The 21,428-nt window shown below is 50.0% G+C and overlaps 2 protein-coding genes across 2 annotated transcripts in view; one reads left to right on the forward strand and one right to left on the reverse strand.

Moving 5' to 3' along the window:
• vangl1 (VANGL planar cell polarity protein 1) overlaps nt 1-10,938 on the forward strand; it is an 11,678-nt gene extending 740 nt beyond the window's left edge. The window contains 10 exon segments of the mRNA XM_060040495.1: nt 2,637-2,649; nt 2,652-2,720; nt 2,723-3,063; nt 4,224-4,268; nt 4,270-4,329; nt 4,331-4,401; nt 6,262-6,395; nt 8,887-9,046; nt 9,305-9,539; nt 10,136-10,938. Coding sequence (XP_059896478.1) covers nt 2,637-2,649; nt 2,652-2,720; nt 2,723-3,063; nt 4,224-4,268; nt 4,270-4,329; nt 4,331-4,401; nt 6,262-6,395; nt 8,887-9,046; nt 9,305-9,539; nt 10,136-10,396 — 1,389 coding nt within the window. The 3' untranslated portion in view covers nt 10,397-10,938.
• A 1,459-nt stretch (nt 10,939-12,397) lies between these two features.
• Nucleotides 12,398-20,844, reverse strand: casq2 (calsequestrin 2). The gene is made up of 11 exons (XM_060039452.1): nt 20,277-20,844; nt 17,724-17,808; nt 17,115-17,215; nt 16,711-16,822; nt 15,697-15,770; nt 15,121-15,251; nt 14,216-14,261; nt 14,054-14,108; nt 13,481-13,581; nt 12,986-13,060; nt 12,398-12,745 (listed from the first exon to the last, which is right to left on the reverse strand). The coding sequence occupies exons 1-11, from the start codon at nt 20,511-20,513 to the stop codon at nt 12,476-12,478; spliced, it is 1,287 nt and encodes a 428-aa protein (XP_059895435.1). The 5' UTR covers nt 20,514-20,844; the 3' UTR covers nt 12,398-12,475.
• Between the last annotated feature and the right edge of the window lie 584 nt (nt 20,845-21,428).

Raw genomic sequence — 21,428 nt, forward strand, 5'->3', positions numbered from 1 at the left:
TCATTACTGCTCCTCACAGTCAGAATCCTCTCCTCTGTTCACCGAATGGAATACCAAATCCCCCTTTCTCCCCCCCCCCCCTCTCTCTCTCTCTCTCTCTCTCTCTCTCTCTCTCTCTCTCTCTCTCTCTCTCTCTCTCTCTCTCTCTCTCCCTCTCCCTCTCTCTCTCTCTCTCCCTCAGACTAACGAGGGCTCAGAGGTGTTCAGACCTCGTTTGGTGGGTCCAGGTTCTTCTTATTGGTATTCTCAGAATATGCTTCCAGCCCGTTATTAAATAAAAGAGCAGCGGTATGTTGGTTTGACTCTCAGCCGAAGGGTTTTGGGTTAGAAACCCCAATGCCCAGAGCTTGCTAGCTAAAATATGTGAGGTTAAAAGAAACATAAAATGCTGAAGGAGGGAGAGTAGATACTAAATATACTATTTCTAATAGCTTCAACGTTTGACTCTGTCTCGTCTATTATTTATGTGTTTAATATTTGAAGACGGCCACTGCTTCTGTTTTGACTGTTTTCCTCAACGTCTATTGTAAATACCTCAAGTAATGCCTGCAAGCATATTCATACACAAGCCCACACACAAACACACACATGCTTTGCACACATACACACATGCATGTACACACGCATTAACATACACACGCTCACACACACACACACACACACACACACACACACACACACACACACACACAGACCAGACTCAATTAGTAGTGAGTGGGTTCTCAGTTTTCCTTTCACTGACTTGTAATTAAAAAAGGGAACGGGTGTGTGTGTTGGCCTGTGTGTGTGATAGTGTGCGCCTCCGCTGTGACTACTATGGTGATTGGAGCTGTGTGTGTGTGTGTGTGTGTGTGTGTGTGTGTGTGTGTGTGTGTGTGTGTGTGTGTGTGTGTGTGTGTTTGTTCATACGTGTGTGTGTGAGAGTGTGTTTCTCTGCTGGGACTACTATGGTGATTTGAACTGTGTGTGCGTGTGTGTGTGTATGTGTGTGTGTGTGTGTTTTTGTTCATGTGTGTGTGTGTGTGTGTGTGTGTGTTAAAATGACGCACTTTGGAGGGGAATAAGTAGCTATTAGTTGATGGTAAATGACAGTCAGTGTAGGGGTGCGCTTCCCGAGGAGCCCTGAGTCACCATCAGCTCTTCCTCCGCGGCTGATAGGCTGAACCGAGCGGGCTCAGGCTCTGGCAGGAACATACATGTGATGGCAATCCGCCGCAGACAGCCTTCTGCTCTGAGTCAACATGCTGATGTGTATCCTCACACACACCCACGCTCACACACGTGTGCACCTTTTTGAAGAGCTGTGTGTGAGCCATCCTGTGTGAGCCATCCTCTCTCTCTCTCTCTCTCTCTCTCTCTCTCTCTCTCTCTCTCTCTCTCTCTCTCTCTCTCTCTCTCTCTCTCTCTCTCTCTCTCTCTCTCTCTCTCTCTCTCTCTCTCTCTCTCTCTCTCTCTCTCTCTCTCTCTCTCTCTCTCTCTCTCTCTCTCTCTCTCTCTCACACACATACACACACACAAATTTTTTGATCAGCAATGTGTGAGCCATCCTGTTAATTCTCCCTTTCGCTCTCTCTCGCTCTCACACTAACGCATGCACACCTTTTCTGCGGCTTTGTGTGAGCCATCCTGTCGTCTCCTATCACACACACACACACACACACACACACACACACCTCTCCTCCAGCATTGTGTGAGCCATCCAGATCTGGCGTCTCGTCTCTGCAGGCATTATGTCATTAAAAGGAGGAACAGAGAAAATAAGAACATGAAGGTGTTATCTGTGGACAGTGCACACACCCTCATATAATGATGCTAAACTGCATTACATAGTAGTATTTTCTTTCTCCTTTTAAACGTTTTGTCTTTGATAAATATCAAAATGTGGACATAATGGGTTTTCCAGTTAAGGCATGAGGGCCCATTCGTTTGTTGCTTGTTTGGAAATAATAAGCATGTCTTCTTTATTCTTTATTTATTTAGTGAAGTAAAGCGATCTTAATTAACCCCACAGGGGGATTCATATGCAGAAACATATAAACATGGAAAACTAGTATCAACAAACGATGAATACCATCAGACGCACCAGACTAATGTTACTTTATAATGCTCTGGGCTCAACATGGGATCCATCGTCTGCAGTCAGACCTGCCATCTCTGTCTCACCCCCTCTGGTGTCTCACCCCTCTCCTGTCTCACCTCCTCTTGTCTCACCCCCTCTGGTGTCTCACCCCCTCTCCTGTCTCACCTCATGTTGTCTCACCTCCTCTCCTGTCTCACCCCCTCTCCTGTCTCACCCCCTCTGGTGTCTCACCCCCTCTCCTGTCTCACCTCCTGTTGTCTCACCTCCTCTCCTGTCTCACCCCCTCTCCTGTCTCACCCCCTCTGGTGTCTCACCCCCTCGCCTGTCTCACCTCCTGTTGTCTCACCTCCTCTCCTGTCTCACCTCCTCTCCTGTCTCACCCCCTCTCCTGTCTCACCCCCTCTCCTGTCTCACCCCCTCTCCTGTCTCACCCCCCTCTCCTGTCTCACCCCTCTCCTGTCTCACCTCCTCTCCTGTTGTCTCACCCCCTCTCCTGTCTCACCCCCTCTCCTGTCTCACCTCCTCTCCTGTCTCACCCCCTCTCTTGCCCCACCAGGACGACAACTGGGGGAGACCACGACCGCCGTGACCGGGACCTCGGAGCTCAGCCTGTCCCAGGAGGAGGTGGTGGGTCTGGGGAAGAGCCCGGGGACCGCGCGCGGGCCTGCCGCCGCTACCTCCCCCTGGCCCTGGGGCTGGCGCTGGGGCTGCTGGTGGCGGCCACGCCCCTGGCCTTCCTGCTGCTCCCCGTGGCGCTGTGGGCCGACCGGCTCCAGGCCTGCGGGGCGGCGTGCGAGGGCCTGTTCCTCTCGCTGTCCTTCAAGCTGCTCATCCTGCTGGTGGCCGTGTGGGCGCTGTTCCTGAGGCCGTCCCGGGCCGGCCTGCCGCGCCTCTGCGCCTACCGCGGCTTCCTGGCCACGCTCACGCTGCTCCTCACCATGTCCTACTGGCTCTTCTACGGCGTCCGCATCCTCGACCCGCAGGTGGGCTCCGGGCGTGGGCGTGGGTGTTAGTGTGTGTGTGTGTGTGTGTGTGTGTGTGTGTGTGTGTGTGTGTTAGTGTGTGTGTGTGTGTGTGTGTGTTAGTGTGTGTGTGTGTTAGTGTGTGTGTGTGTGTGTGTGTTAGTGTGTGTGTGCTTGTGTTAGTGTGTGTGTGTGGGGGGGGGGGGGTTATTGTGTGTATTATTGTGTGTGTGTTTTGATGTGTTTGTGTGCATGTGTTAGTGTGTGTGTATGTGTTAGTGTGTGTGGGTTATTGTGTGGATTATTCTGTGTGTGTTTGTGCGTTTTGTGTGTTTTGATGTGTGTGTGTGTGTGTGTGTGTGTGTGTTCGTGTGTGCGTTTTAATGAACGTGTGTGTGTGTGTGTGTGTGTGTGTGTGTGTGTGTGTGCGCTTGTGTGTCACAAGCGTAATCAATACAGAATTGTTTTTCAAATGCATACGTACATAACTTATACATAAATTAAAACTTGAATATCTTTTTGCATACATCAGATGTTTCTATGAATACATTCTGCATACATTAGCCATTGGATGCATAATTTAGGTCTTAAATCTTTGAGGTAACACTTGCCTGTTTGCAGCGATTCCACACCGCAATTAATTACTAACGAAGACAGAAACGTTCTGGAACACCACCGGGATGAACGCCATTCACAGCGCCTTGATCCTGTTGTGTCTTCTGACTCCTGTCCCTGTCTCTGTCTCTGTCTCCTCCACTGTCTCCTGTCTCCTTTCTCCTGCCTCCTGTCTCCTGTCTCTGTCTCCTGTCTCCTCCACTGTCTCCTGTCTCCTTTCTCCCGTCTCCTGTCTCTGTCTCCTTTCTCCTCCACTCTCTTATGTCTCCTATCTCCTGTCTCCTGTCTCTTATCTCCTGTCTCCTGTCTCCTCTCTCATGTCTCCTGTCTCCTCTCTCATGTCTCATGTCTCCTGTCTCCTGTCCCCTCTCTCTTATCTCCTGTCCCCTCTCTCCTCTCTCCTGTCTCCTGTCTCTTATCTCCTGTCTCCTCTCTCCTGTCTCCTGTCCCCTGTCTCCTCTCTCCTGTCTCCTCTCTCCTGTCTCCTCTCTCCTGTCTTCTCTCTCCTCTCTCCTATCTCCTATCTCCTCTCTCCTGTCTCCCGTCTCTCGCCGGTCCCCCTACAGGACGAGGACTACCACGGCATCGCCCAGTTCGCCGTGTCGCTGGTGGGACTCCCTGCTCTTCGTGCACTACCTGGCCGTGGTGCTCCTGGAGCTCCGGCAGCTGCAGCCCCTGCTTCAGTGTGTGCGTGATGCGCTCCACCGACGGGGAGACGCGCCACTACAACCTGGGCAGGCTCAGGTAGGGCCCAACGCTAATAAATATAGACGTATATGATGGGATAATATTAATACTTAAAGAAAGATATGGGTATAATAATATGATATTATCGAATAAGTCAAGTCAGGTTTATTTATGTACACGTTTAAAAACGACACAACAACAGCATAAACAACAAAAACAACAACGCAAAACAAAAAAATGGTTAATTTGTGTTAAAAGCCAATGCATAGTGAGTCTTTAGTAGCGCTTTAAAAATATATATTTATATAATGATTTAATATAAATAAATTAATACAAATGTGATGAATGCTTCACCCAAAGCAACAGGGAATGTATGCACACCGACATGGAACGAAATGTTGTTCATCTGAGAATTTACTTTATTGATTCAAACCCGGACTCCGGAAGTGTAGGCTCACTGGGTTTGGGCTACACCTCGTCAGTGGTTAACGTAGCTCCATTAGCTGCACCTGGCTGTTGGACCCCTGCTTTGAGGGGCTTTCTCTAGCCATTCATAATCAACGTACCACCACACACCACAACAAAGGTAACGAAGGCAGCTGGTAAAAATTATACACGCTTTGTCAGTGGTATACAGCATGCCTTCACACACATGAATGTGATGCACACACACACACACACACACACACACACACACACACACACACACACACACACACACACACACACACACACACCACACACAACACACACAAATGTGCACACTCATGAAAACACACACATGCACACACACAGGCAGACAAAGAAGCGCGATCACACACACAAACACACAAACACACGACACAGTATTCTGGCACACACACCGTGACACATGAGCGGAGACGCTGTGTTCTCGGTGGGTGAAGTGTGCGTGTAATCGGAGGCCGCGGCCGCAGGGGGGACGACGACAGCGTTACTCCATTCAGTGGCTCATCTCCCCCCTCTCGTCCAGGGAGCTCTGGAGGAGGTTTTTGAGGGGGGGGGGGGGGGGGGGGGGCTGAAACTGAGAGGGCTCAGTGGGTCCCGTCACCCACTGACGTACCCTACCCCCCCCCCCCCCGGGGCTAGGGTTATGTGACCGGGATGTGTTCCATGTGGCGTAGTTCTATTATCTGGTTCTGAGAGGGTGCAGTAACCCAGGAATGAGAGGGCTCTGGGTTACTGTGGGGAAGGGGAGGGGCCGGTACTGAGTCAGGGGACTTTTATCACCTGCGGTGAAATACGTGAAGAGATAAAACTGAAGTAGAACTCATTTTAAACGTGTTCTGTTCAGGATTGTTTGAGTTATGTTTGATGGACTCCCTAGGCTGATCAAATGTTTGAAGGGAATTCACGTAAAGGAATCCTATAATCCGGGAATATTTTACAAGACGTTTTTCTTTGTCCTTTTTTATATTTGAAAGATGTTCCCTTATCTCTATCTTCATTGCTTTCTAATCTGTTTATCTCCCCTGCGTTCTCCCCCTTTCTCTTCCTCTCTCTCTTACCATCCTCTCCCCCCTCCCTCTCTCCCTCTCTCCCCCTCTCTCCCTCCCCCTCCCTCTCTCTCTTTCTCTCCCCCTCTCTCCCTCCCTCCCTCCCTCTCTACCTCCCTCCCCTCTCCCTATCTCTGTCCCTCTCCCCTCCCCTCTCTACCTCCCACCCTCCCCTCTCCCCTCTCCCTCCCTCTCCTCCCCTCCCCTGTCCCCCTCTCTCTCTTTCCCTCCCCCTCTCTCCCTCTCTCCTCCCTCCCCTCTCTACCTCCCTCCCTTCCCTCTCTCCCTCTCTCTAACTCTCTCCCTCCCTCTCTCCCTCTCTCCCTCTCTCCCTCCTCTCCCTCTCTCCCTCCCTCCCTCCCCTCTCCCTCCCTCTCTCCCTCCCTCTCTCTCTCCCTCTCAGTATTCAGAGAGCTGCTCTCTCTCTGCTGGAGTTCTACTACAGAGACTTCCCTCTGCACAACCCGGCCCTCCTCTCTGCCTCCAAGCAGCGCACGGCCAAACAGCTGGCTGGACTGAAGGTCTACAACGTGGACGGTGAGTCTGAACACCGGAGAGTCTGAACACAGCAGAGTCTGAACACACAGATTCTGAACACACAGAGTCTGAACACAGCAGAGTCTGAACCCAGCAGATAGGGGGGGGAGGGGGGGGGGGGGGGTTTCGTAGGCGCTCAGGTAGAGCAGGTTGGCTGATAACCACAAGGTCGCTAGTGCAATCCCCAGCTCCTCCTAGGAGTGTCGAGGTGTCCCTGAGCAAGGCACCTCACCCCAACTGCTCCTGACGAGCTGGCTGTCGCCCTGCGCGGTCGACTCCGCCGTCAGTCTGGGAATGTGTGGATGAATGGGTGAATGTCAGGCAATATTGTAAAGCACTTTGGGTAAAAGCGCTATATAAATGCATTCCATTGACCATTTACCTGATGCTAAAGCTAACGAGCTAGTCACGTGTTCTGAGGGCGTGGCTTTGGAGGGAGGCGGGGGGGGACTTTCCAAATCTAGCTGACTCTGGTTCCTCTGAATGTCCGACCCTGGCTTAACAGTTCATACATTATTCCTTTACATCTTGACTAGCTTTCTATTTTTCATCCCGGTGGTCCTTGACTGTGTTTCTTCGGTACCAGTTCATCTCTACACATCCTCGGTTGTGTCTACGCTTTCTATTTATTCATCTTCTTCCTCCTCTCGTTACAAGGATTTAAAAACATTCTGCGAACGTACCTGTTGGAGAGTAAGTACGCAACAACCTTGTTGGTCTGCCCAGCACTTTTGTCACGAGGAAAAGACCCCAAACTCACACTCCGCTTCACTCCTTTAGGCTTCCAGTGTCACGTATGCCGTATGTTTTATTAGCAGAAGCCCTGCACACCCACGTGCACTTTATGGACGAGCACATGCAGACACATCCACTGTATTGATGAGCACATATAGACACCTGCACAGTATGGATGAGCAGATGCACTTTCGTGATGTGCACATGCAGACACCTGCACTGTATGGATGAGCACATGCACTTTCTTGATGTGCACATGCACACACGTCGGTGCGTACACGTCTGACATGCAGCCTGTCCTCCCCCCTACACATAGCAGGTCTTTAGTGCCGGTAAGAGGGATCAACTTCCCCTCATAACCCTGCGGTCCATGCTGCTACTGGATGGGGATGAGGAGGAGGGGAGCCAGGTGCAGTCTGGAAGATGGTGTGCCCCCCCCCCCTCCCGGCCCTCTGGGGGTCTGTGGAATTTCCACCCTTCAATAATTCATCACAGTAGAGCTCACTCCTGCACGCGCCTCACGCACACACATGCGCACATACCGTTACACACACACACACACACACACACACACACACACACACACACACCTAGGCTGAGGTATGTTCTCGGCCGCCCGCTCCTTGGCTCGCTCTCTCTCCCTCTCACTTCCTCTTCTTTCACTTTCTTTCATTCCTGTAATTGTGCTACCATCCCCCTTCCCTCTCTCTCGCTCTGTCTCTCTTTATCTCTCTCTCTCTCTTGGCCTCTCTCTCTCTCTCCCTCTCTCTCTCTTTCCCACTCTCTCACACAACCGCACACACACACATACACACACACACACACACACACACACACACACACACAACCGCACACACACACACACACACACACACTCACACACACTGTCTCCATCCCTTGCCCTGTCTCTACGTGACTTTTTGCTTTATCTCTCTATTTTGCTTCATCTCTCTCTCAGGCACACCCACTGTCTAGATCTCTCTTTGTCTCTGTCTCTCTCCCCTCCCTCTCCCTCTCTCTCCCTCCACGGCTGCCCCTGCCCCTCCCATAACATACAGATGTAGGCCAGAGGAAAGCTCACTATTAATGTAACTCCGGTCGTTTCTGCCTCTGTTTGCAAAACGCGCTCCCTACATTGTCCCACTGGCCCCTGGGTGACTAGAGCACATGAGAGTACAGCCCATAACTCACTTCCACTCTGCCTGCCTTCAGCAATATGGGCCAAGTTATCTGTCTCACGCAGACACACACACGCACACACATACACACACATACACGCACACACACACAAACATGCACACACAAACACGGACATGCTTTATCTTTCTGTCTGTCTCTATTAAGAAAGATCTCTATCTCTATATCACACGCACTATTATGATAATTATCTCTCTCTCTCTTTCTCGCTCTGTCTCGATCCCAAATTCAAACACACTCTCTGTGCTGCTCTCTCTCTCTCCCCCTCTGCACTCTCCATCTCTCCCCCAACACTTTCCTCACATGCAGATGAGACGGTTAATAATTCACAGAGTACACGTGAGATGCAGGTCTCATACTGTCCACACGTTGCCCGCCTCTGATCAACAAGAAGCTGGACTCCTTTGGTCCTCTGGACTCCTTTGGTCCTCTGGACTCCATTAGTCCTCTGGACTCCTTTGGTCCTCTGGACTCCTTTGGTCCTCTGGACTCCAGAACCACAGCGAGGTGATCGTCCGTGTAGCCCCTAGCTTGACCTCATCCCTCTGTGGCCCCTTAGGAGCGGGCCCCGGGAGCACGGCGGGGACCCAGACGGCCAACAGCAGCCAGTCCCGGGCCATGGTCGCCGCCGCCGCCGCCAAACGCAAGGACAGCGCCCACAACGAGCTGTACTACGAGGAGGCCGACCACGAGCGCAGGGTCCGCAAGCGCCGAGCCAGGTGGGCACCGCACGGTCACATGGTGTCAGCAGAAGCCCCGCCTCCTACTGCCTGCTGTGGGATTGGTTTCACCCAACGATGTTTGAGTAGTTTGGTTAACAGCGACTATAACTAACGCCTGTCCGGACACAATCCCAGTTTATTAGTACTAGCCAATGAGATGCAGAGTAGGAGGTCATAATCAATGAAGGGGGCGGGCTGTGACAACACGTGTGTGTGTGTGCGTGTGTGTGTGTGTGTGTGTGTGTCCGCGTGCAGACTGGTGGTGGCCGTTGAGGAGGCCTTCACGCACGTGCGTCGCATGAAGGCAGAGGACGAGCGCGCCACGCCGGCGGACATCATGGAGGTGCGCGAGGCGGCGCTCGCCATCTTCCCCTCCATGGCGCGGGCGCTGCAGAAGTACCTCCGCACCACCCGGCGGCAGCACTGCCACAGCATGGACAGCATCCAGAAGCACCTGGCCTTCTGCCTGGTCAACAACATGAGCCCCAAGGTGAGCCCGGCCCCCGGGGGTCAGAGGTCAGAGGTCAGAACTAGGGCACTCTTGATATACCGATTCATGATTTCTTAACGTTTACATCTAGGGTGTTTATCAGACGTTTTTACCCAAAGCGACTTACAATAAGTACATTTGTCAGAAGAAGTGAAATATATCGCCGTCGGTAGAGTAAGGTTGTTCATAGAACTAAGTGCCAAGCTTTAACAATCACTCGGTTAACCCATTCCCCGTACACAACAAAGATAGCTCGGATAAGACACTACACCATGCTAAGTACTATTTTTAAGTGCAAGGACGTACACCATACGATAAGTGCGTACATTAAGTGCCAGGACGTACAACAAGGACATAAGAGGGGTGTGTGTGAGGGGGGGTGTTGAGGTGAGAGGCTATGCAGAGTCCAGGTGAACTCTGAACAAGTGAGTCTTACGTTATCTTGTTGGTTCACGTCAATGGTCCTCAAGGAAACTCTCACTTTAAGGTGCTTTGGGCAGGTTCCTAAGAAGGGCGTGTCACTGTGTGTATCGGTCTGACCTGGCACTGTCTCTGTGCCCCCCCGTCCCCCGTCCCCGTCCCCGTCCCCGTCCCAGGCCTTCCTGGAGGCCTACCTGGCCCCGGGCCCCACCCTGCAGTACGGGCCGGAGCGCTGGATGGCGGACCAGTGGACGCTGGTGAGCGAGGCGTCAGTGACGGGCGGCGTGCGGGACGGCTCCGAGTTCCTGCTGCGCTGCCTGGACTTCAGCCTGGCCGTCACCGTCAAGGGCATCCCCTACCTGCGCATGACAGAGGAGTTCGTGGACCCCAAGTCGCACAAGTTCACCCTGCTGCTCCAATCGGAGACCTCCGTGTAGACGCGGCACCCGTGGCACCCCCCCCGACCGCCGGCGGGCCAGAGGAACGAGAAGCGGAAGAACAACCGAGGTCTGGAGCGGTGTCCGCGGTGGAGGGGCGTTCTGTGTTCTGTGTTCTTATTGAGAACCGGTTCTTAAGCGGCTCACAGGTTCTGCACAGGATCTCTTTTTGATTTAAACAACGCTCAGAGGGAGGGATGGCGTGTGCGTCTCGCTCTCTCTGCCCTGACCCTTGAGCCCCGTGGAGGTATTCCTCCCTGCACTGTGGCCGACCCTCACGGAGACCTGTTCTCCCGTCACGGCATTGGCCCAGGGCGTGCCTGTGTGTGTTTAACGAGTCCACATGATTTAGGCTGTGTGTGTGTGTGTGTGTGTGTGTGTGTGTGTGTGTGTGTGTGTGTGTGTGTGTGTGTGTGTGTGTGTGTGTGTGTGTGTGTGTGTGTGTGTGTGTGTGTGTGTGTGTGTGTGTGCGCGTGCGTGAGTGTGGCTGGGCCCAAGGCTTTGTATGTGTGTGCGTGTGTTCAAATGTGTGTGTGTGTGTGTGTGTGGGGGGGGGTTAGTGAGGGCATTTCTATGATTTAGGGTACCCACCAAATTTTGTGTGTGGATTAGAGTGTATGTGCATGTGCGTGTGTGATGCGTATGCGTGCATGTGTGTGTGTGTGTTTTGGTGCTATCTCATCCTGTCCCCACTTCTTCGTGTTGTTATAAGAACAGCAATATTCCTTTGCCTGCCCTTTTCAATATGAGTTCACCCGTTCCATGACTTCCCCACCCTGTGAGTCCTTTACTTTCTAGTATTGTGAATATCTGTATAGTATTTATATGTGTATATACATAAGGACTATATGCGTTTTATATCATTATTGTTATGTTGTGACTTGTTCCGTTGTTTAATTGTATTCATTAACGTCCTCTGTTGAATCTCGTAGACTAGTGAACTACCTTTAGACATTTGGTTTGTAGGAGCCTCTCTCTGTAGTGGGACAACGCACAACCATTAATTATCCAGGTTGGAATTTACAAACTGCCGATACGGTTGACTTATTCGTCCTTTTTCAAATGATTCCCTGTTGATACTGTTCCTTCGTACTGTTGCTGAAGAACCAACGGGTTGGACTTGTTATTAACTGTATTATATTCTTATTGTACCTCAGCATGGCATATTTCTGTGAGAAAGACGATGAAGAGAAGAGAAGAGAAAAGGGGATGAAGGCTTTTCTATTGGACATTCGCTGTTTCCCGCTGGTTAATATTGATTTAAAGTTACTTTTTCTGACTCAATGTCCCTTACTCAAAATTAGTGGATAAAGTCATTCGAGTGTGCTCAAAGTGGCGGGTATTGGGTAACGCCTCATTTGTGTTCCTCTGCTGCCTCCTATCTTCGTCTTTTGGAACTGTCGAAGTGAAAGTGCAATCCACCCGCATCGAAATATTACTATTTAAGTCTAATGTCCAATGTATTTCTAAATTCATTGTGAATTCATACCCACTCTCAAGTGTTCCCATCGGTGTTAGCGAGGGTGTGTAGGGTTGCAGCGTTGAGGCCATGTGTTGTGTAGTGTTTAATCGGTCCAGGGTGATCCTTGACTATACATGTGCCTGTTATACATATTTAAACGTCCAGGCCTGTGTGTGTGAGAGAGTACGTGTGTGTGTGTGCGTGTGTATGTGTGCATGTGGATACGTGTGTGTGTGCGTGTGTGTGTGTGCGTGTGGATACATTTGTATGCGTGTGTGTGTGTGCAAAGTTTTTTTTTTATTATCAGGACATCTTTTGTAAATGTGGTCGAGAAGTCAAGACTTTCAGACGTTCTTGTCTCTTTTTTTTAAGCAGGTGAAACAGGTGAATGTTAATTCACAACAGCTGTGTCAAAATCACATTTGTATGACAATAAAAATTTGTATTGACCTTTTCAACCACCGTCGCAGCCTCCATTTTGTCCCGTGGGTTCAACAAGCGCTTATAAGGAACGGTGCCTAATTAACTCGTCAAGCAAAAACATCCTCCATTGTTTTATTGATGTCCGGATCAAACACAGCAGCAATTTACAATCAGTGAAAATTCCCATTCACTCATTATTCATCATCGTCATCATCGTCATCATCATCATCGTCATCGTCGTCATCATCGTCATCATCGTCTTCATCTTCATCACTGTCATCGTCATCATCATCATCGTCGTCGTCGTCATCGTCGTCATCATCGTCATCATCATCGTCGTCGTCTTCCTCATCATCATCCTCGGTGTTGACTTTGCCGGAGAGGACGTCTTCTATCCAGTCCTCCAGCTCTTGGGCGGTGGGCAGGTCCTCCTCGTCGTCCATCACCATCCACACGCTGTCAGCCTGCAGCACACCGCAGCCCACAGCTCGTTAAGGCGAACCTCCACCTCGTTAAGAACTCAGCCTCGTTAATCAATCAACCGGTCAAACTTGATTTTTAAAGCACGTTTTCTGGACACATGGAGAAATGGATTGCTTGACAAGTGAAGGAACACAACAAAAACCAGAAAGAAAAATAAGAACGCAACGTTGTGACCGACGGAGACTTGGAGACATCCTCCTCCCAGGCGCTGGTGGACTTACGTCTGTGACGTTGACCACTCCGATCTGAGGCCGGAACAGGTCCACCTTGAAGGTCTTCTCCCAGTACGGGATCAGCTGAGGACATTGGAATACAGCAACGCGTTAGATAGTAAAGGTCAGTAAAGTCATCCAGGCCTATCCAGCAATGCTGTCCGGATGAGGGTTCTCTGTCTGTCAGTCAGTCAGTCAGTCAGCCAGTCCGTCCGTCCGTCCGTCTCTCCGTCTGTCTATCCGTCCGTCTGTCTGTCAGACAGTCTGTCTGTCAATCGGTCGGTCAGTCTCTATGTCCATCTGTCTGTCTGTCCGTCTGTCTGTAAGTCTGTACATCTGTACAGATGGACATTTGCCTTAGGACAACGGATGAAAATTAGCAATTAAGCTAACTCCGGCATATTTATATTGATGCTCTGGCTGACATATTGATTAATGTGCACTGTCCTAATCAAATAAATAAATAATAATAAATAATCTGTCCGTAATGTGAGGGGGTTTCACCAGAGAGAAGTCGTCGGGGTCAATCCAGACGATGCTGAGGTCCGGGAGGTGGGTGTTGTCGCGGGCGACCTCCTTCAGGATCTCCAGGAACTCAAAACCATCTGCCGGGACGGACACACAACCCGGGTCAGGAGGTCAGGAGGTCAGGAGACACCATGAAGAGTCCTCCAAACATTACTTTTCTAACATATAGATGGTATTGAAAGCCTTTTTTTCGGCTGATGCATCTGTGTCTCTGAAATTGTGCTACTTGTGATACTTTACGTATATTTTATAAACATAAACATTAGATATTAAAGGAGATTTCGATCTCAGTCAGACTTCCTGATAAAGTGAGGTTAAATAAACCATTTTATGTTATATACAGGCCTTATTTCATACTTACCATTCTACTGAAAATCTTTTCACATACTCCACTTCCATCTCAGTAATATGTGAGGGTATTTGACGTGAGTATGATGTAAGGTTTGACACCTGGCCCTACGGCCTCTCACGCCGCTGCATAACAGACATGTCCCGTAGTTCTGTATCTGATGCTCCGTATGAGGCGTGACGTCAGAGCGGTGGCCTCACCTGGGTCCTCCTCCTCCGCGAAGGCCACGATATGGATCCCTTCAATATCGTCCTCCTGAGAGGAAGAGACCAGATGTGTGGACGTCACACCGGTGCACCCTGACTTCATGACCATGACACCATGACGCCCACTCACACGGTGTGATCCATCGCTCTACTCACCCAGGTCTCAAACATGTCCTCAGCACGCAGCTTCCTCAGGGTCGGCCTGACAACACAAGAGACACGCTCAGTCTCCAACACACACACACACACCGCTTCTTCAATCTCCCGTTGAAACGTAATGTTAAACAACCAGCCCACAGTTTCATCCAAAGTGATTTAAAGTGAATGTTAAAGGGGACCTATTATGCTTTTCGACTTTTATGACCTATAAACGTTGTTATAATGATTGATAGTCATGTTTAACCATACACAAAAAACGATGTAGATTTTCGGGAAACTCTTCCTCTCATCTGGGCGCTTTCAGCCTTCTCTGTCAACGCTCCGTTTCGTCCTTCTCCGCCCCCTAGCCCCCCTCCTGCCAACCCAACTCTGTTGTGATTGGTTACCTTCCTTGAAGCGCGCGCGCGGGCAGATTTGACAAGGCATATGGGGGCGTGGCAGGAGTGCCTCTACGTAGATGATTTCCAGGAAATGTGAACAAGTGAATCGCAAACGTTGTCCCTAGTGTTTAGCGCTCTGCACAGCCACCCCAGACTGTCAGCAGGGAATACGTCGAAATGCATGTACGTCATTATTTGACACTTTAGTATGGTTAAACATGACTATCAATCGTTATAACAACGTTTATAGATCATAAAAGTCTAAAAAGCATAATAGGTCCCCTTTAAGGCGTTTTTCTCAAGGGCAACCAAAGGTAGATTGCAGACAATGGGTTTTTAACCCAGAACCTCCTGTCCTGGGTTAAAACCACCTCAGCCCTGGAATGTCCTGCATCCCTTACATGTGTCAACTGTTGTGTGGAAGTTCTGTCTGTCGCCACATCCCCCAAATAATGTAGTGTGTGGTGAGGTGACCTATGTGTGTGGTCAGGTGACCTGTGGGTGGTCATGAGACCTGCGTACCGTCTGTGCTTGGTGATGAAGGCCACCAGCTCCTCCTCGGAGTGGGGTTTCTCGGGGATGGTGACGGGCTCCTCCATGAACGGCTCGTAGAAGTCCACCTCGTTCATCTTCAGGGTCAGCTGCTTGGCCACCTGGAGCAGAAACACCAGCTCATTTATGTGTTCATAAACAATCAGGTCATTCATGTATTCAAAAACAACCAGCTCATTCATGACTTCATAAACAGCCAGGTCATTTATGTCTTCATAAACAACCAAGTAATTCATGACTTCATAAACAACCAGGTCATTCATGTATTCATAAAAAACAAGATCATTCATGACTTCATAAACAACCAGGTAATTCATCTCTTCATTAACAGCTAGCTCATACTTCCCTTCATAAACAACAGGTCATTCATCACTTCATCACTCACTATTTTTATAAATTCGTCTGATTTAGAATTAGTTTCCTCTTTTTACTTTTGTCATTCACCCATTCACTACAGCATTGGATCATTCATTTGTTTCCTTTATTAAATAAAGACTAATACATGTTTTATATATTATGATGTGTGTTTATGTATAGATCACTCACAGTTTTCTCAAATGTGGCAAAGAACTTAATGTAGGGTTGAAACTGCTCGGCTGCTTCTTTAAACGCCTCGAAATCTGGAGCAGGAAGGAGCCAGAGAGAGGGGGGAGATTAAGACCTCAGATGGTGTTTATATCAACGCACCACTCATGTCATCACCATGCAGCCCACATCCGAGGACTCTTCCGCCAGTCTCCGGAGACACGCCACTGATACATTAGTGCAACCAAAATAGTTGAACCCTTGACCTCTTAGAGTCCGGTCTCAGAGATGCGCTCGGAGGAGACTCAAAAGCTTTAGTGATCACGGCCGACCGCAGTGAACTCAGTTCCCGGGTTTGGAGAACAGTAATAGTAAGAGCAACAACAGCTGGGAGGATGGTGTCCTGCATACACGGCCCGCTAAGCCCTCGGAGACTGTCCCTGTGATTAAGGGCTCTACAAAGACAATTGAATTGAATTGATTGGTGGGAAGAAAATGGTGTTGAATGGCGTGTTGTCATGGAAACCTCCACCAGTCCACTGCCTGCACATGGAACGGGGGTGTAGTGAACGCGCTGGGTGCACCGAGGAAGAAACACTACGACACAACACAATCACAACACCACAATCCCTAGAGGTACCTGACTGTCTGCTTCACCTTCCGTCAGGTGGACAGAGCTGCCAACACTAACGCCGGAAGCTAGAAGGAAAAAGACCCAGATTCCACAAGCTTGAACGCTAGCCTGATCGCTAGCCTGGCCACTAGCCTGAACGCTAGGCTGAACGCTAGCCTGAACACTAGCCTGAACGCTAGGCTGAACGCTAGCCTGAACACTAGCCTGAACTCTAGCCTGAACACTAGCCTGAACGCTAGCCTGAACGCTAGTTTTCCCACTAGCCTTCAAACTAGCCTGAACGCTAGCCTGCCCACTAGCCTGAACGCTAGCCTGAACGCTAGCCCGAACACTAGCCTGAACACTAGCCTGAACGCTACCGGTGAGACACCTTCAGAGGAGAGGTGATGCTGAACACTCACGTTCTGACTCCTGGTTCTTGAAGAAGCCGACGAGCCTGATTTCTTCATCCATCCTGTTGAAGGCCCTGAGCTCCAGAGCGTTGTCCAGCACCTCCACCGGATCCTCCAGCAACTACAGACACACGCACAGCAGGGGGCCAGGGCCTTCAGAGCAACACTGGGCTGTGGGATGCTTAGCATGTCCATTGAGAGGCCAAATCTTACCTCAGGGCAGAAACTATCACACACTGGTTACAATACCAGAACAACATAACCAATCAGATTGCACATGAAACCGTTTCATTCACAAATGTGAAACTTCAGAAGAAAACGGCTAGTTTCTAGAATGACTGACAGAATGTTTCTTAGTAAGATTTACAATAACATGGTTTCAACACGATTCTGTCCCAGTTTAGCTTTCTCACATCCAGCAGGAACTCTGTCATGGTGTTGGCCGAGAGCAGACCGTCAAACTCGATGACGCGGTCCTCCTTGAACACATATACGCTGTCCACCTCATCCAGACCTGCAGGGAAACACCTGGACATTACAACCACTCCTTGTTTACATACTCTCCTGTTGAACAATAAGGACTCCTGCACCTGATTCTGCTCAGTCATTGACCTCATCGTCACGCTTTGATCCAAAGTGCCATTTTTCTTTGAGATACATAGTCACTAATGAGCGGGTAGGAGTCTGGCTTCTTCAGGGCGGTAGTAGCTCAGGAAGTAGAGCGGGTTGACTGGTAACTAAACAGAAGGTTGCTAGTTTGATTTCAACCTCCTCCTAGCTGAGTGCAGAGGTATCCCCTAGCAAGATGCCTAAACCTGACTGCTCCTGACGATCTGGCTGTCGCCATGCGTGGTTGACTGTGGCAATGTGGGAATGACTGGATGTAAGACGCTTCGGTTAAAAGCGTCAGCAAAATCCCCACAATGTAAATGCTTCTTGCTGGGGAATGCTGACATGTAGGTTGTAGATATTGAGGAGCAGTTCTATTTGATCAAGCAGTGCTGGGATAATTCCCCGCTTACCCAGTTTCTTTGCCACCTTGGCATCTTTCTTGGCATCCACCATTCCAAATCCAATGTCCTTCTCCTCCAGCACCTGGGCCACAAGCTTCACACAACACACAGAAGGACAAGTCAATGGTGGTGGGAGAAGGTCAATATTAGTATTATGAGGTCTTTACACCAGCTAGGGAAGCTACATAAGCATCACATGCTAACGAAATGGAACCTTTTACAGGGCACCTTGAGGTTGACAGACTTTGTTTTCTATAGTTGATCACATCAACCCTAAAGGACATCGAGTTCTAGGGTAGCGGCCGGTGTGTTTGTATCACCCTGTGAACCTTTTTAGCAGACTCCAGGGTTTAGAAAGACCCTTCACACAAAAGTGTCCCTTTCTTGGCAGGAAGATAGAGTGGGGCTTGACTAACAGTGACGGTGACGTCATCAGGAAGATAACAACTGAGAGAGCAGAGCCTCAGGGCTAAAGAGACAGGGTCATACATCATTTCCCAAAGCGCCCGGCTCAAAAATAGAAGCCAAGCATCACCTTATAGTGTGCTCTGAATTTAAACCAGTTGGCTTGACATTTAAATGAATACGCAGACATTTTGGGAGACACCAATCTGACCTCAATGATGTATGGTTGAGAAACTCAAGAGAATCTACACTTTTGTGTTAGCCGTGCTAGCCAAATACCTTGGGAGGGATACACAAGCGTTAGTTTCTGTGATAATAAACCTTCAGAGTACTTCCAAATGCCATTTATGCAAGCAATATATCTGTCATCTATGTAACGAGTGAAAACCGATCTGCCGTTTGTCATTTTGGAAAGAGACTTTTAATTGAAAATTAAAAGCGCCAAAACACTTTGCTTGCTAGCGACGGCCGGCTCTGGAGGGACGTCTAGGCCCACCTGTTGGGTGCACGACTGAAGCTATTATCAGGTCGTAAGCAACACTGGACTCGGGTTTCCTCTGACAGATCACAGAGTAAATCAACACCAGCTATGTGAAACCTGAGACTGGGAACAGTACACACACAGTGCACACACAGTGCCCTCTGCGGTAGCCCGCTGAAGATTTCAGACATCAGAAATCTATTTAAGGGTATTCTGTTAAAGATGGCTGTGTCCGGCCGCCCTGGCAGACAGAATAATGAGTGTTTGATTATTTGTTTTACAGCCAAGAGAGATACGTCAAGGGGGCACCCTCACGGTCTGCTCAGACTGATAGCTGAAGGTGGATCTCGAACTGCAGAACAGATCCTTCTGGTATGCTGGGGACTCACGGGGGGGTAGTCATCCCTCGGATGTCCCTGTGAGAGCTAAGTGTGTGCACTGGGTGTTTGATCGCTGCAGGCTGTGCTAGAGAACACAGCGTGACAGCCTTCATGAAGCCTGTGAAAGGCTTGCAGCCCACTCCCTTCTGCAAGGCTCACATCCAACTGGGCATCAGAGGTGAACAGAAGATATACAGACAAGTCCAGAGGCGGCTGGAATGGTTTTTCGCATGACTCATGGAGCAAAGGTGCAAACCGTGGGATGCACTTGCTACTTGGGTGCCAGCTCAGGTCTGATAAACACTGAGCTCATCTGCCAAAGCAAGGGGGTCTGATGTATAAAACCCTGACAACACCAAGGCAACAATGAGGTGATGTCCAAGTCATTAATGCATCTATGCCGTTACATATTAACCACATTAAATGCTTACGGCAGAACTAACCTTAAGTGACAATGTCACTTTACACTGACACAAAAATTGCATGCACATGTACAGTATGTGCAGAGACATACAGAGGGTGTCTATATATGTACATGATGACCTTGGGAAGTCACACACAGCCATGCATACCTCCTTGCCTCGGGACCATACATCAAAGCAGTTAGCTAAGAGGCTGATAACGTTTGATTCTAACATCACATTCTCTCAAGAATGTGTTGGAAAGACGGAGCTTCCGGAGTTCTTGCCCTTCCCTGGTGGCCTCTGCCTTGTGGAGGAGCAAAAGTCCAGCTATTGTACCATCAAATAGTACCGTGAGCTCCATGACCTTGTGAGCACCGACCTCTCTGGACACCTGTTGCGTTACCCACGTCCCGATCCCTTCTCTCTTCCACTTATAATTCTGATCTCTTGCTGTGTATTTTTGTTTGTTTGCATTAACCGTTAGGGAAGCTTGTCAAGTGCAGACACGCTGTTCCGCCTGGACTCCCTGTCTGTCTGTCCTCCCTGTCTGTCCCGCGCCTGGACTCCCTGTCTGTCTGTCCTCCCTGTCTGTCCCCCACCTGGACTCCCTGTCTGTCTGTCCTCCCTGTCTGTCTTCCATGTCTGTCTCCCGCCTGGACTCCCTGTCTGTCCTCCCTGTCTGTCCCCCACCTGGACTCCCTGTCTGTCTGTCCTCCCTGTCTGTCACCCGCCTGGACTCCCTGTCTGTCTGTCCTCCCTGTCTGTCCCCCACCTGGACTCCCTGTCTGTCTGTCCTCCCTGTCTGTCCTCCCTGTCTGTCCTCCCTGTCTGTCCTCCCTGTCTGTCCCCCACCTGGACTCCCTGTCTGTCCTGTCTTCTCCGAAGCCCTTACCTCCAGAACCATCTCGGTCATCTGGTGCTTCTTTTGCAGCTCCTTGCTGTCGGGGATGGGCTCGTGGTAGAGCAGACAAAGCATGCTGTACTTGTTCATGGCCTTGCGGTAGTTCCTGTCGTTGATGTCCAGGACGCGGTCCTTCCCGTCGTAGCGGGGGAACTCCAGACCCTTCTCGGCCGGCGCAACGCTCACCAGGCCCAGGAAGGGAAGCAGCATCAGCCACAGGTGGTGCATGATCAACCCTTTACCCCCCGGCAGCACAATAGACGAGCAAAGAAATCAAAGCAGCCAATCAAAAAGGTCTGGAAATCGTTCCAGCAAGGGTGCTGCAAAATATCACAGAGGAAAAAACGTGCTCCTTCAAAGGGGTCCTCCGAAACCTAAGTCTAAGGGGAAAAGAGTAGCGACCATCCAGTGAATCTGGTCCCCCTCCCTGGCAGCCTGGCTCCTTCACTCCAGCAGAGACAAAGGGAACAGGGAGTGTGGAGGCCGGAGGTGACCAGAGGGGGGGCTGGATACTCCACATCGCAGCAGCGACACAGAACAGGGCCATTTTTAGGAGACCAGTTGTTTGGAGGCTAAAAATAACCAGGTAACGACCGGGGAGAGAGCGGGAGGGGGAAAGAGAGCGGACTGGAGGAAGAGATCAGTGGAGTTTATTAAGGCGGGGGGGGGGGGTGCTTTCTCACCTCTATCTGATGTCACTGGCACTCGGGGCTCTGGGGGTTCGTTGGGGAAACGCTTGAGCCAGAGATCGGGGGGGTTGTGTATTTTTAGGATGCGAAAGTATGCGGAGGCGACGGGCCGCATGGGATAAGAACGGCGGAGCTGAAGTGGAAAAGGCAAAAGTATTTTAAGTTATATAAGTTCACAGGGCCAGCGAACAGGTGGCCAAGGGCACTGTCACGGCTTACAATGCAGAGGAGGAAACTCAAATTGAACGTCCGGTGTGGGTGCTGTTAATCGTTATGATATAATAGGTTTGTAATCAGCCACAGCGCTACAGTAGGCTATCACTCTCTCTCTTCACGTTCTCCGTGTGGCTGAGGGTCCGATAGAACACTGCTTGCTGACGGTGACGGCGGTCAATTCATTTCAAAAATATTATTGATAATTGTCGATATTGGTATATAGTAGTGTTATGACCCC

The sequence above is a fragment of the Gadus macrocephalus genome, chromosome 20 (genome assembly GCF_031168955.1).
Source record: "Gadus macrocephalus chromosome 20, ASM3116895v1".
Lineage (NCBI taxonomy): Eukaryota > Metazoa > Chordata > Actinopteri > Gadiformes > Gadidae > Gadus > Gadus macrocephalus.

What these genes read in the sequence shown, in the direction of transcription:
- casq2 (XM_060039452.1), bottom strand. Translation starts at nt 20,513, where the DNA reads ATGCACCACCTGTGGCTGATGCTGCTTCCCTTCCTGGGCCTGGTGAGC. An exon ending in CAAGGTGGCAAAGAAACTGG is followed by an intron (nt 17,216 to 17,723) that starts GTAAGCGGGGAA and finishes GTTTCCCTGCAG; the next exon opens with GTCTGGATGAGGTGGACAGC. An exon ending in TTCATCACCAAGCACAGACG is followed by an intron (nt 14,262 to 15,120) that starts GTACGCAGGTCT and finishes TTGTGTTGTCAG; the next exon opens with GCCGACCCTGAGGAAGCTGC.